This window comes from Penicillium robsamsonii, assembly GCF_028829455.1.
Source record: "Penicillium robsamsonii strain IBT 29466 chromosome Unknown utg000001l_segment0_segment0, whole genome shotgun sequence".
In the NCBI taxonomy this organism is placed as follows: Eukaryota; Fungi; Ascomycota; class Eurotiomycetes; order Eurotiales; family Aspergillaceae; genus Penicillium; species Penicillium robsamsonii.
Genome location: NW_026643219.1, coordinates 920087 through 934160, shown reverse-complemented (window position 1 = coordinate 934160; position 14074 = coordinate 920087). Strand labels below are relative to the sequence as shown.

The 14074-nt window shown below is 47.4% G+C and overlaps 3 protein-coding genes across 3 annotated transcripts; all 3 read left to right on the top strand.

The window, feature by feature from the left end:
- Positions 1-1863: 1863 nt before the first annotated feature.
- On the top strand, positions 1864-3045 carry N7447_000384 (mitochondrial 54S ribosomal protein uL24m; the record flags this gene model as incomplete). The annotated part of the gene is made up of 2 exons (XM_057224660.1): positions 1864-2280; positions 2362-3045. 2 exons carry the CDS (start codon positions 1864-1866, stop codon positions 3043-3045), a joined length of 1101 nt encoding a protein of 366 aa, XP_057088676.1.
- Positions 3046-3355: 310 nt separating this feature from the next.
- On the top strand, positions 3356-5042 carry rtt106 (putative negative regulator of DNA transposition (Rtt106); the record flags this gene model as incomplete). Its single annotated transcript, XM_057224659.1, has 4 exons — positions 3356-3458; positions 3545-3889; positions 3968-4324; positions 4414-5042. 4 exons carry the CDS (start codon positions 3356-3358, stop codon positions 5040-5042), a joined length of 1434 nt encoding a protein of 477 aa, XP_057088675.1.
- A 1216-nt stretch (positions 5043-6258) lies between these two features.
- On the top strand, positions 6259-7809 carry N7447_000382 (casein kinase I; the record flags this gene model as incomplete). Its single annotated transcript, XM_057224658.1, has 5 exons — positions 6259-6387; positions 6440-6509; positions 6565-6713; positions 6764-7169; positions 7226-7809. 5 exons carry the CDS (start codon positions 6259-6261, stop codon positions 7807-7809), a joined length of 1338 nt encoding a protein of 445 aa, XP_057088674.1.
- Positions 7810-14074: the final 6265 nt, after the last annotated feature.

Sequence of the window (14074 nt, the reverse complement as noted above, 5' to 3'; positions counted from 1 at the left end):
GAGCAATATGTGATATGAGTCTCTAGAGTCCTATCTGCCCCCGGATTTAACTACCCTCTGGCTTTTTGGCTTCGGTGGCTTCGGTGGCTTCGGTGGCTCATTTCTCTTTGGGGGCTTGAAAATCAAAGTCCATTCATTCACCTAAAACTTACATTTATGGGGAAAACCAAAGTTACCTACATTCACCGCATAAAATCAAAGGGCTACTATGACGACTTCTTAGCTCCACATCCTCAACATGTACAATGTACCACTCTACCTGGATGCGCAATCCACAGGCGGTGCTCTTACGTGGCTGCCTCCAGGGCTACACTGATCAGTGTTTACCCAAAATGCCTGACTCAGCCAGTGAAGATCGCTCCGCTGGTTCCCTACATCTGAGATCAGTTCCTTCTGGCGCTCCCCAGGAGCTTTCGGCATGTACTGACTAGCGTGTAGGTGGGGATTTCACAATCTCTTGCTCTACGCTGGCAAACCCCGTCTCATTTGCTACGTATCCATAGGGGTCCCAACTAACTTGAATACTTCGTCAACCCGGGAAATCAAATCATGAAGTTTTCCGAATTTTTTTATTCAATCAAATCATCAAAAGGTTACCCCTTTGCTTGCTTCCGCGCCTACATGATCACATTCTTGAAGCTGCTGTTTGAAAGTGGAGCTGATATAATGCCAGCTCCAATGATCGCGTTGTACCGGCTAAAAATAGTACACAGGGGCCAAATCCTGGAGCTTGCACCCACAAGCCACAAGCCGTTAAGTCGTTTCTTATAAACAAAAAATAGAAGAGCATTAACCTTTCGAGATCAATGTGCACGCTTTAACATTTCAATGGCTCAGCACCAACCAAATCTACTCCGTACACACGTAAGAGTATTTTTCGGTGGTCATTCATTTGCCGCCAAAAATCGATTGTTGTCACAATTTAGATGGGCGTGAGTGGACTTCACGATCGATCTAACATACAAATGCAAGCCCATGACAGATTCCACGTGGGTGAGTGTGCCTTCCCACTCTTAGCCACTCATCATTACAGGATACCCACGGACCTTACCTATATGTCCACTATGTCTGTGACATAACATACCAAAGTACCCGGTGTCTACCTTTTGGCCCGACTTCTCTTGCGCGCAACAAGAATAGGAAGGTCAATGTTTTGTTTCTCAGGCTCGCCCTCGACATGTCATCAGCCTCCTATAGTCATGCTTTAAGCTTTGTGCAATATAACTCCTAAAGCTACGGTGCCGGTACTCTCCTAGAGTCCCATAATGAAGCAGCGTCCAGCAATGATCTCAAACTAGGTGGTATCGGCGTGGATGCGCAGATGTTTAACGGTCATTTGTGACATTCGAATCTTCAGATATAGACCTTTCGTCATGGCGTTGCTCGAATATCCTTCTAATATCACGATGGCATAGCATCCATTCCACCTCGATATAGTTTGTACGTGAATTATGGCCCTAGAACTTCGAGTGTGACCAGTGAGTTGTGATGGGGAGCTGTTTATACAAGAGCATATTCATAAACTCTGGATTTCATTGAGATTGGCGTTGTTTAGGCCTTCATTGTCACTTTTCCATGGGGAATATCTTCCTTCGGCAAACAGAGGGAGTTGCCCATAACTAAAATTCAAGGGTAATAGTAAAAGGCGTCATCTCCAAGTAGCATGTAGTTACAATGCAGCATAAGTATTGGTCTCGGTATACTACTTAAATGTTTATACAGGGGCTGGGCGGCGACTGGTGCTGACATAATAGATATTGACACCGATCACGTGGCCCATCGGACACCCTCAATTTTCGATCCGCGAATCGGGGATTCTGAGGCAGAAACAACGTTCGGCCATTGCTGGACACAACGCCCAATATGCAGAGAGTTATCCAGCGGACAGCTTCAGCCCGGAAGCAGGCTCTCAGAAAAACCACCAAAGCTCATGAACGACAAGAATTGTTGGACCGTGTTGGGGTTCGGCGGGCGCGGAAGGACTTCGGCGGCGCACTGTCTACTCAATTCCAAGCAGCACGAAAGAACCGCTGGGAGGATTGGGAAAAGGGGCCTCTTGCCCCCATGCGAGACTCTGGTCTGAGCCGTACTACATATGGTGGTCAGGATGCTTCCATTTTGCACCCGCCGCGCCTCCCTAAGCACGAACAACGGAGGCATGTCCTCTTCGCCGAAGGTGACCGGGTCTGTGTTATCCGGGGACGGGACCAGGGAAAGATCAATGTGATCCAACAGATCAACCGCGACAGTGAGACTGTCCTTATCAAGGGTATCAATATGGTATGTTTCCGGCGGATGAAGCATCCAGGTCAATGACCTCTTGGTTAAAAAACAAATCGCTCACATTCTTTTCTCAATTAGGCCGACGTTATCATTCCTGTATGGGCCAAAGACAGATTGGGACACGCAGGTGATACCCAGCCACAGGCCTTCCCCGTGTCCTTCGACGACATCCGACACGTCATCCCGCTAGAAGATACAAAGACTGGAAAGTTGCAGGACGTCATTGTGCAGCATGCTTATGCTGCTGGGCCATACATTTCCCGACCTGAACACAGCAAGCTTCCAAAATTCACTCGCTATGTCTCCGGCTTGGACGTCGAAATCCCTTGGCCAATGGAGGAAGAGCCTACCATCACCGACGGCGACATGGACACAACACGAATGGCGGTTGAGACCAGCACATTCACCCCCACACTAGAGGAGCCACCTATGCCCTCAACCGTCATTGATGAGCTGCGCAACAAATACTCCAGGTTCCGCACTCGACACGATCCGGAATACCTGAGAGAGAAGATGAAGGAGGACCTTCGCAATGAATACAGAAAGTCTGTGTCCATGATGACACCGAAGACAGATGCCAAAAACTTGAAGATTGCTCAAATTGCGGAAGCGAGGAAGGCGAGGTTGGATGCCAACGGGAATGGGATATTGACACCGGGTGCCATCAACTTCATTAATGAGCACATCCGAAACGAACGGCTTCTCCAGAAGCCAAAGACACCCACAAAGTCCAAGAAGTCAAAGTCCAAGCAGGCTGCTTGATTGGGCGAAGAAGATGGAAGTCCGAGAGGGGGGGGTTTTTTTCCTGTAGCATTGTGTACACACACCACTGTATTCTAGTATGGAGCTTTGCATTCACTCATATATCTATTTCTCGATATAAAGTTATTTCGAATTATCTTTTGCATTCATAGAGTAGATAGTAGATATGCGTACTCCGTACATGAACCCAAGTTAGGGTTCCAGTGAATGCGGATACTTCGGGTCCACCCTACGTTCATCCCCCAATTCTCCGACTAACCTGCATCTCCCTGCACTGCTGTTCTCTTGAACCAAAGCAGTCGCAACAAACATGGCATTTGCCTCAATTAATTCTACGGGCGCACCCATCGCCGCCATCGAGGAGGCATTTGCGACGGAACCCTTCCTCAAGAAGCGAGTCTACGACGCGATCGGTGCGTAGCCAACAGCGCACCCAAGCCCCCATTCGATGACCCCGTCGACCTTCTGCTGACCGTCGCCAATCGGTTTTATCGTTTAGGTACAACACCGCAGCATAAACCTCTGCTTGAAGATCTTGCGAAATATACCTCCAGCCTGCTGGCCAGGACTGCCAATACTACCCTCCCTTCGCGGCCCCCAACCGTTGATGGGCCTGCCGCTAAAAAGCGCAAGCTTCAAAATGGAGACTCAGGGGAGACTGCGCAGGCGTCAGTCAACCTGAAAGATGGCAATGCGCCACTTCAGTTTTATATTCAAGATGTTTCGTTCTCCACGCCGCAGAGGAAGAAGCTCACGCTCGAGATCACTGCTGGGCATAAATATCTTCGGGCAAGGAATCAAGCTACGAAAGAGATTGAATTCGGCGTTTCCATGGATAAGATTCGTGAGTTTCACCGGGGAAACAACTATTTTTTTTCTTAAAAAAAAGAAGAGTTGCTAACTTGACCTGCTACTAAATTAGGACATGCGCTCTGTCTTCCTGTGCCGGAGAAGACACAAAAACAGTTCAATTTTTGCATCATTCCCGAGTACGCCGATGGCATCACACCCCCGCCCGAGGGAACAACAGCCTCCGAAGCTATGGTGTTTACGATAGCTGATGGACCTGCCAAGGCTGCATTCTCAGGAAATGGGGAGCAGCTTGGCCATGGTCCCGGTGAATCGGCCGAGGCATTTATTCGCAAAATTCTGAATGAGAACATGCCTCACACCAATGTTGTTCGTCCTGATGATAAGCAGTTTGTCAGTGCTATGCCCGAGGCGCACCGAAAGGGCGAGAAAGCATACCATGTCAAGGCATTCCGCGGTAGCAAAGAAGGTTTGTTATATCCCTATCGCCATTGAACGAAGCCATTGTGGTTTCAGGTTTTAGTCTTGATCATTCTAACATACTTTGACTTGCGCCAGGCTATCTCTTCCTTCTCTCTACGGGTATCTTATTTGCATTCAAGAAACCGCTTCTATTCTTTTCATTTGCTACTGTTGACTCTGTCTCATATACATCCGTCCTCCAGCGGACATTCAATCTCAACGTCATGGCTCGCCCGGCGAATGGGTCCGAAGAAGACATCCAGGAATTCGAATTTTCGATGATTGACCAGGATAATTTCTCTGGGATCGATACTTACATCAAGAGACATGGTCTCCAAGATGCTAGTCTCGCAGAGGCGCGGCGCGCCAAGGTCTACAATGTCAACAAGGCCGGTGGAGAGGATGCAGCGGCACCCGCCGCCGAGGCAGCCGGTGAAGATGAAAGCGAGCTCCAGAAAGCACAGCGGGAGCTTGAAGACCAAGAGGATGAAGAGGAAGAAGATTACAACCCCGACAGTGAGGATAGCGAAGGCAGTGGGTCCAGCAGTGAAGAGGATGACGATGAGGACGATGAGGACGATGAGGACGATGAGGACGATGAGGACGATGAGGACGATGAGGACGATGAAGAAGATGAAGATGCTGAGCAGGACGGCGATGAAAACATGGGTCTGGTTGAGAACGAACTTGGAAGCGAAGCTGAGGACACCCCCCAGGCCCATTAAGCACGGAACCGCTTGCCACGATATCTGCTATAATGTAACGATACTATTAGATGAATTCGATTTCTTTAGGCCATCTAGACATGTCATATCTAAGACTTCGATATATATGAAAAGCTTGTACAATATACTTTATAGAGTTAATGACCGGGTTCCTGCCAAGACGGTAATATTACCTTAACCGTATTCCAGACCAATTCCAGACGGGAAATCCCCTGAAAGAAAAAAAAAATTGAATTGGGCTCCCTGATTCTGATTTCTTTCTCCAAATAAAGAACATCTACTATCAGTGGACGTAGGATATTTGTCCTGATATTTTCGGTGTCTGATCCATGCAGCCATGGAGGTTGAGCCGCCCCGGAAGCGCCCAGGTCTGAACTGAGTAACTAGAGAATACAACATATTCAAGAGCTAATTTGGTGGCTTTCCTCGGTCTCCAAATTTATTGAATAAGGGCAAGCCTTTTAATATCAGAGAGTAGGGAATATTTAGAATGGAGGCGATAGCCTCTCATAGGTCTCAGAAGATTTCCCCCAACCCCAAAGTTACCATACTGCCAGCGTACAGTCGTGACCGCCAGTTCCTGCGCTCACCCCCCAAGAGCGTCTTTTACCAATACACACCCAATACCCTCCGCTCCTTGTCTCTCCCTGTTGCTTTCCTTTCTCTTCTCCATCTCCCCCCCCCTTCTTCCTCTGGTCTATCTTTGAACCACTGCTCAGTGCGGCTCGTACTCGCAGTAGGTCGAAGTACCCTGTCTGTTTTGTTTCCCCCTTTTTTACCCTTTTCATTGGCTCTAGAACCTCCGGCTTCAACCCCAGCTCACTCCCGACCGTCAAGGACCCACGAACGTCTCAATTCCTGTTCAGCACTGCCAATTCCGACTGCATTTGGTTGTTTCGGCTTTATACGTCCCTACCTCCCTTTGTCCTTGTCCCGATTGTGCATTCCCTCTACCCTGTCTCCTATCATCGTCACCGATACATCGGCAATTGGGTAAATAGATCCCATTCAGCCTGTTAGAGCTGCTTCGGTCGGAAAAAAATAGAGGTCATTGTGATGTATGTGACGACTCTTGGATCTTGCTTTCATCCTTGTTTGACTTCGTGTGTGCTGACTGCGTCCAGTGAGAGTATCAATCACGTGTCTACGTCCCTGAAACCAATCCCCGTGATCCAAGGTTTCCTTTCCCCAGATTGCAATCTTTACTCCCGCATCCATGGCCTCCTCGTCGTCAAACGTGGTGGGTGTCCACTACCGTGTGGGCAAGAAGATCGGTGAAGGATCCTTTGGTGTCATTTTTGAGGGCACCAACCTCCTGAACAACCAGCAGGTCGCCATCAAATTCGTACGTTTCCCCTTCCATTTAGCGGCGAGCCCCCTGGCTGACCCGAGATCAGGAACCCCGGAAAAGCGATGCACCCCAACTCCGCGATGAATACCGGACATACAAGATTCTGGTTGGATGTCGTAAGTTCTCCAGATCTAGGGAGATATGATGTGCGCTCTTCTAACTTCATTTCAGCCGGCATCCCCAATGTCTACTATTTCGGACAGGAGGGTCTGCACAACATCCTCGTTATCGATCTTCTCGGTCCTTCTCTGGAGGATCTCTTCGATCACTGCAACCGCCGTTTCTCCACGAAGACCGTTGTGATGGTAGCCAAGCAGATGGTGAGTTTTCCCTGCTTGAAATTACAAGAACCATGGCTAATAGTGACTAGCTTTCCCGCGTTCAAACTATTCACGAGAAGAACCTCATCTACCGCGATATCAAGCCAGACAACTTCCTTATTGGCCGGCCATCAACCAAGGCTGCCAACGTTATCCACGTAGTTGATTTCGGTATGGCCAAGCAATACCGCGATCCCAAAACCAAGCAACACATCCCTTACCGCGAGCGTAAATCCTTGTCTGGTACTGCTCGCTATATGAGTATCAACACACATCTGGGCCGTGAGCAATCTCGACGTGATGACCTGGAAGCTCTCGGTCATGTCTTCATGTACTTCTTGAGAGGTGGCCTTCCCTGGCAGGGCCTGAAGGCTGCTACCAACAAGCAAAAATACGAGAAAATTGGTGAGAAGAAGCAAACGACGGCAATCAAGGACCTCTGCGATAGTTATCCAGGTATGTTATCTCACTCTTCGGCACATCCATATTTCATCCGCTAATCATGTGGCCAGAAGAATTCAACAAATACCTGAGCTACGTTCGAAACCTTGGTTTCGAGGATACTCCCGACTACGATTATCTCCGCGATATCTTGACCCAAGCTCTCAAGAACGCCGGCGAGGTGGAGGATGGAGAGTACGACTGGATGAAGCTCAACAACGGACGGGGCTGGGACTACAAGTCCTACTCATCCCAGGCACATCTCCACAATCAGCACCAGGGCTCATCCGGTCGCGACCTGCACGCGAGAGAGCTCCGCAACAGCCAACGTCCTGGTGTGACAGCCGACCGTTTAAACGCCGCGCAGCCCCCGCCTCCTTCGCCAGCGGCTAAGGCTGGAGCTGGGAAGACTCGCGAGCGCCCAAACGTCAGCGGTGTGGCCGCCAAACGCCAAAGCGCGGGGCTAGAAGCATCGACTCCGGCTGCGTCAACCCAAGCCCAGTTTCAAAACTCGAATGCCCACCTCCCCGGTCGTAACGGAAGTCCAGGGAACCCGGCGCTGAGTAACCAACAGCCCCTTGGTGCCCCAGGTACCCCTGAATCGCCGCCCACTTTCACGCAAAAGTTGATGAAGGCACTGTGCTGCGGTAGGTGATTCGGCTGTACTGCATTACTTGAGCGCCCAGCTCATCTCAGGATCCAGGTTGAATTCCAGTTAAATGAAGCAATGGCGCATTTAGACCTACCGCGCCATGCTTTCACCTCTGCTTCCTGCCCTTCATGTCAGAAAATGGCCTTAGGAGGTCTTCATGGGATTTCTTTCTTTTTATTCTTGTTTACTTTCACCTCACGCTCCTTTCTTGCCTTGTGTTTAAGTGGCTAGCGCCGCTTCGCCGAGCAAGAATCGTGCTTCTCGGCCTATATCACCTTCTGGCCATACTCTTTCTTTTTTTTGTCCCATTCGATCCTTCAGCCTATACATTTGACTGTGGGTAGGAACAACCTTTCTCTCATTGATGTTACGTCTCATCACTCTTTCATGGTGCTACGGCTCGGAACGGCGAAGTTGTGGGATTTTTGTCTTGTGTTTTTCAATTTCGCTTCCTCGTCTCCGTCACTATATCCGGCGTGCACCGTTTAATATCAAGGCTTGGTCTTTCAAATGGGCAGGTACTCATCGGTTGATCCTCCGATGCCATTGACTCGCGGTGCGCCGCCCTGCGACCTTGTTTCTTGCGCTGGCTCAGGAGACAAATGACTTGGGATCAATGGCTTCAACCCCCGCACGAGAATTGGCAAGACTCGATGACACAAATACGCCATGATGATGAACCGCGCTGCGAGAGGTGACAATCAGAACCGCTCGATTGACTTTGGGCCATGCTTGCCCGTGTCTCTGGTATACAGCTCTCGGTCTCATTTCGTCCTGTTCATCAACCGGACAAGCACGCCAAACAACTCTCGTTTCTCTTTGGGTGCTTTATTTCCTCTGGGCCGTTTACCATGGCCCTGTCGTTCTTGCTATTTCCTCCCATCCTGTGTGCATCCGGGGGGAAATCTTTTCCACTGCGTGGTCTTCTATTATTGCATGCAGAACCTGGAGGAAGAGCATGTTGCATATATTCTCGTCCCGTTCCCCGTTCCCCCTTCCCATCGACTGCCTTCTCTGCCTGTTTGATTGTTCCAAAGATCTATTGTCCATGTCTATAATCGTCCTTTGTTTGTTTTTGTCTTTTCTTGCTCTGTTTCAGAAGCGAGTTTTTGTTACTGGTAGTCGTGGCATAAGATAGCATTCTTCTTTTTTTTCATTTGGTTTGTTCTACCAGTTTTCCGTGGTTATTCGTACGGCGTATATAAATAATTCCTGTAATAAGAGCTGTTGCATTCTTTTTTATCCTCTCTCTTCTAGCCTAGCAACGTAGATGCATCTATATATCTAGTTTCAATGTGTCGTGGTACCATTTGCTTGACATTCGTCGGTTTGGTGGATATGCCTATCCCGAGGTCGCCTGGAAATCAAATCATTTTATATCTCATCATTTCCATTGGCATAGAGTCTTCTGTAAACTTATATGAAATCAATATCCACAGATCCTCTTGGTCATATGTTGACACCGCAGGTTCAAGATATATATTTTAGAACAGCTATGAGTGAACGAATCGTTCAAAGGCATTGTCAATTGCCTCGCTGCTAGAAAATATATAGTTCCACACGAATCAGGTGGTGCATAGGACTGTGTGCGAAGTATAACTGGAAGTACTCTGGAAGTAGCAGTATAGACTTTCCACCATTCTACACCCTCGAGCTATGTATCCAAATGTTGTAAGGGTTTTTTATATTTTCGCTCCTTTATCAACGTATTCAGTTCGCCACTTCTACTGCAATCACTAGCTTTCGACTGACACGCAACTGACAACATTGCGCAGCTATCCACGACCCCGTAGCCATTCTGCAGCTCTACATGAGACGCTAATGCAAGGATCACCAGTCCGTGGCATGTCATAGCATGACGTAGGCCACCCAACAGAGTAACCTTCTTCAGGGTAGAGTGATCCAGCGAAGACACCTTTTTCTATATGCTCGACGTAGCATGTCTCGACGACCACCCTTGAAAGCTCCAGTCCTTCCTAAACCAGCGCAGAATATGTGCATGGGAAATGTAAAACAAAGCAACCTCCTCGGCATCTCCATATTCAGCCTAGCAAGAATGTGTCACCCCATCATATGATTTCAAAGACTACGGAGTACAGCATAGGTTGTCGATCATCCCCAGACTCTGCAGAAACGGACATAAACTCTAAACCAAAGTATCACAGAAGCCTAGATAACACACAATGTAGAGATACAATACAGATATCCACGGCCCAATAAGCAATGAGTTTACGGATATATCCCCTGGCACCCCCCGTATAGGTACTTTACCGCGAACCAATAATAATCCCCACCAGGTTCGATGGCGCAGTCCCAGCCAATAACATGAATATGCACATGCACAGTAAAAGTAAATACGGATTTGCAACCAACCTTACAGCCAAGACTTATCTTAATACATACCCAATGGTGATAATCAAAGAAGGGGACTGTTTTCGGTCCACCTTGCAGAGCAGTAGATAGGGCAACCAGTTAGCGAATGACACCGAGATTATAGGGGTGTAATAACTTTGAGACTGTAGTGATTTGAGCAGGTTCCCCGCATTTATCTTCCCCGCTTGGAGGAATCGGCCTTGGCGCTGAGCTTTCCCGTTTCTTTTCTTTTCTTTTCTTTTTTTTTTTTCGCTATATACGTGTGGGCTTTCTGCGGGGGTAAGATGTGCTTGACAAGGGTTGTTCTGTGTGATTGGTTGCAGGATTGGCTGTCGGATTAGAGCTGAGTTTGGGTTTGAGCTTTGCCATTTATCGGTTTTCTGTTTTAGCTCTGCCTACGGGATAAGGAGGTTTGGTATGATTAGGGTTGCACGTTACTATTGCACGTTACTATTGCACGTTTTTATTGCACGTTATTGCACGTTATTGCACGTTATTAGTATACATGTGAGCTATTGGATCCCTGCATGTGATGCTGAATATATTGAGGATTAGCCAATATGTGGAAAATCCCATCTGGAACACCAGATTGACCAAAGCTATATCTAACTATAGACATCCATGTAAATCAGGCGCGTAATATGAAACTCCCTACAAGCACATCCCGAGGCCCGCCGGAGACCGGAGGACAAGGCAACGCAGCTGTACTCCGCACACGGGCTTATCTTATAGCTATCTGCGGCTGAGAACCTCCCAAAACAAAAATGAATGGCGCCTAAACGGAGAGTCTAGACTAAACTAGTCGAATTAATTCCCCACACAAAACATAAATTACCAAGTCCAGAATCAGCTCCTACGCGTCAGATCCGACAGCTACAGTCGATCTCGATCATTCTCTCGATTCAGTAGACTTTTTTTTTTTCGGTTTCCTCTTTATACTCCATAATCAAAATTTCAGTTGAAACAGTGGAGAACAAAATGAGGTCATTTGCGGCTTCTGCCGTCTGATCGACTACACCGTGCTCTTTTGGGTGGCTCGGAGGACTTTTTTCCAGTATTTTAGTTTGATTGGTCCAGTTAGTCTGGTTTTAGTTCCAAATCTTGCGTTTAAGTCAGGCTAGAAGGGGCTCGTGTAAGAGGTATGCTACTGGTCTGGAACGTTAGATATATTGCTCTTTCAAATCCAAGATCATCCCGTGCGGATCGGCAAACTTCTTGAATGCTTTCTATCCCTTGCGACTGGCTCGTTTATTCTCGGTAATCCCTGGATCATCCTGTTTTAGTCGCCTGCACATCATTGAGACATAAGCTAAATTGAAGGCTGAAGGTTTCAGGGGTAGATCTGTGTTGCTTGGTTTTGCTTTCTCCTTGCTTGGCTCGTTATTTTGACTATCATTTTGCTTTTGGTTATACAGTGCAGCTCTATTGCATCAAATACGTAATATAATTCCCAGTCTACAGCATACTATCTGACAAGACCGAGAAAGAGAACTTTTGTGTAGAGCAAGATAATTACAAGGGTGATCAATATGGATAGCATTATCGAGGATCAGACACTAAGATACCATGCTACAAACATCCTGACCTTGAATCTGCAGATTATGTATACACAGAATCCCCCATCCCCAGAAAAAGTTGGAAAAAAAGGACGCAAGGGGGAAAGGGAAAATAAAAGCCTCACCCCCTTCCCAGTAGCAAGATAATTCCCCGCCAGGACTAGGGCCTACAGTAGCGTAACTGAAATGTACCCCATATCCATAGAAAGCGAAGAGTCACATATATCCACATCTCGCTAAATTGTTCTAGACGTCTTTATGTAGAAAGGGGACTGTAGTGCACAAACGCGGCCACGGTAAGGGCGCACCATGATCCCGTGCGCACCGATGTGGGGGTACTTTTTCCCGTCTCGGACATTGGGGAAAGGTGGATCTCTCTTACCTCTTTACTGCTTTTGTTTTGGCCCTGGAGATCGGATATTTGGGGGGGGGGGGGGCGTTTGGGGGCTTTGATGCCTTGGGGGTGGCTTAGTGGATATCCGGTGTCGCTTCGCGCAGACTCTGAGTTTGGGTCTAACTTGGTTTTAGGCGCGTACGGAGTAGTTTGATTTTCTGGATGTTATCGTGTCGAGGTGTTATTGGGGTTGGCATGCGTGCTTTTTACTGCATTGCATATTACAATGTCAATGCCAGTCGATTTACCTATCTATCTGCAGGTTTATACGTTGTTCTCTTCTATTGCACAACATTGTGCCATTTGACAGTTCTAACGGTCTGTGCTCTTGCATAGAGAAAAAATCGACCTTTTTTTTGCTATCTGACCGTCGATGTTGCGATAATACTCCGCGATGTTCTGCTCTAGCTCAGGACTGGACCTTGGCATATAATGGCGAATATAAGGATTTGCCCCAATGAGCTATTAAAATATCTTACATGGATTGCTCTGGCCATGCAAGTAAACGTGGTATATTTTTTTGTCAAATCCAAGGTGATAAGCTAACCAAGCTTCCAAGAGCCATGTTCACAGTAACCTTATCCTGGCCCAGAGCGTGACTTTAAAAACATCGATGACAATCATGCATGAATCATGTAAATTCTACGGAGTACTCCGTCTGATCACAGTGGTTAACAGTGCAGAGTCTTCTTATCACTAAAAGTGGATCTACACCGGAGGTGCCTGAAGCCTCCGATCTCCCAGCTCCCAAGTCTTGGCGCTCGGTTTCAATCGGCATTATCACCACCTTGTATAGAAGTATGAGCCCATTATTTCGGCCGAACATTGGGCGCGTAAATCACCATATCAAACCGTGAGAGATTTTCTGGCATGCATGAAAATACGTTATGGGCAGACTCGGAGAACATGAATCATTGATGGAGTGGCGACACCCGGATCTACGTAAAAAAAACTCTGATTCTACGGGTGACTGGGTGTGGAACTTGAGTCCGTTCAGGGGTGGTCAGATCATTTTAATTTATCTTCCCTTTCATTTACGGATGTGGCGATCAGGTGGATTGAAGGTGCTTCGATGCGGTTTTCTAGAATTCTAGAAGGTCTAGACAGGTCACACCGAATCCTTTAGGAATGTAGTCTATATAAACTGTAAACTCTGTCTATTTAGTCGGAGTACTCCGACTTTACTTCCATTTGCCACCAAATCAATTAATGTTCTTATCCCTGTGAATACCACATACGCATCCAGAGAAAGAAAAGGCTTGTGTGACATTCCAGTGTGGTACAGACCTTAAGAGTCAAGGATCGGCAGGGCCGGATTGGCATTGAATACAAGCCCGAACTAGTGCGAGATTATATTGAGTTTCCTGGATATATAACCTTGGAAACATATCAAGGTGACAGGGGAGTTGAATGACGTGCAAGACACATGAGTACCCTCGATGTAAGGGAGAGAATGCCGTAACACAGCCTTATCATGTATTTTATTGACAATACACAGAACCGTGGGTCGAAGATTGACATTCCGGTCTCGGATGGCGCCGGGAGATAAGAGGCTCTAGGAAGTAGATACGAAGTAGAGAAACTGGATATCAAAAGGAAATGGAATATAGACATGGTCAGTAGACAAACATGCATCTCAGAAGAGTTCCTCGTGTTCGGTGGAGCTCAGGGGAGCGAAAATTCAAAGTCGCCACGTTGGGCGCATTGGTCGTTTTTTTCTTCTAGAACCCGTGGAAGCTTACACGTACGACTTCTGGAAGGATTGTGGAGTGATCAAAACAAGGAAGTAGTTATGGGCCTCATGGATACATATGTTACATAAGTGAATATCCAGGACTTCCAAGGTAGATTCATTTTAATCTCGACAGAGGCTACATTTTCAAAGCATCCCTTGCAGATCTCAAGGCGCTTGTTCAAACGTGAGATTCACCATGTTACCACTTTA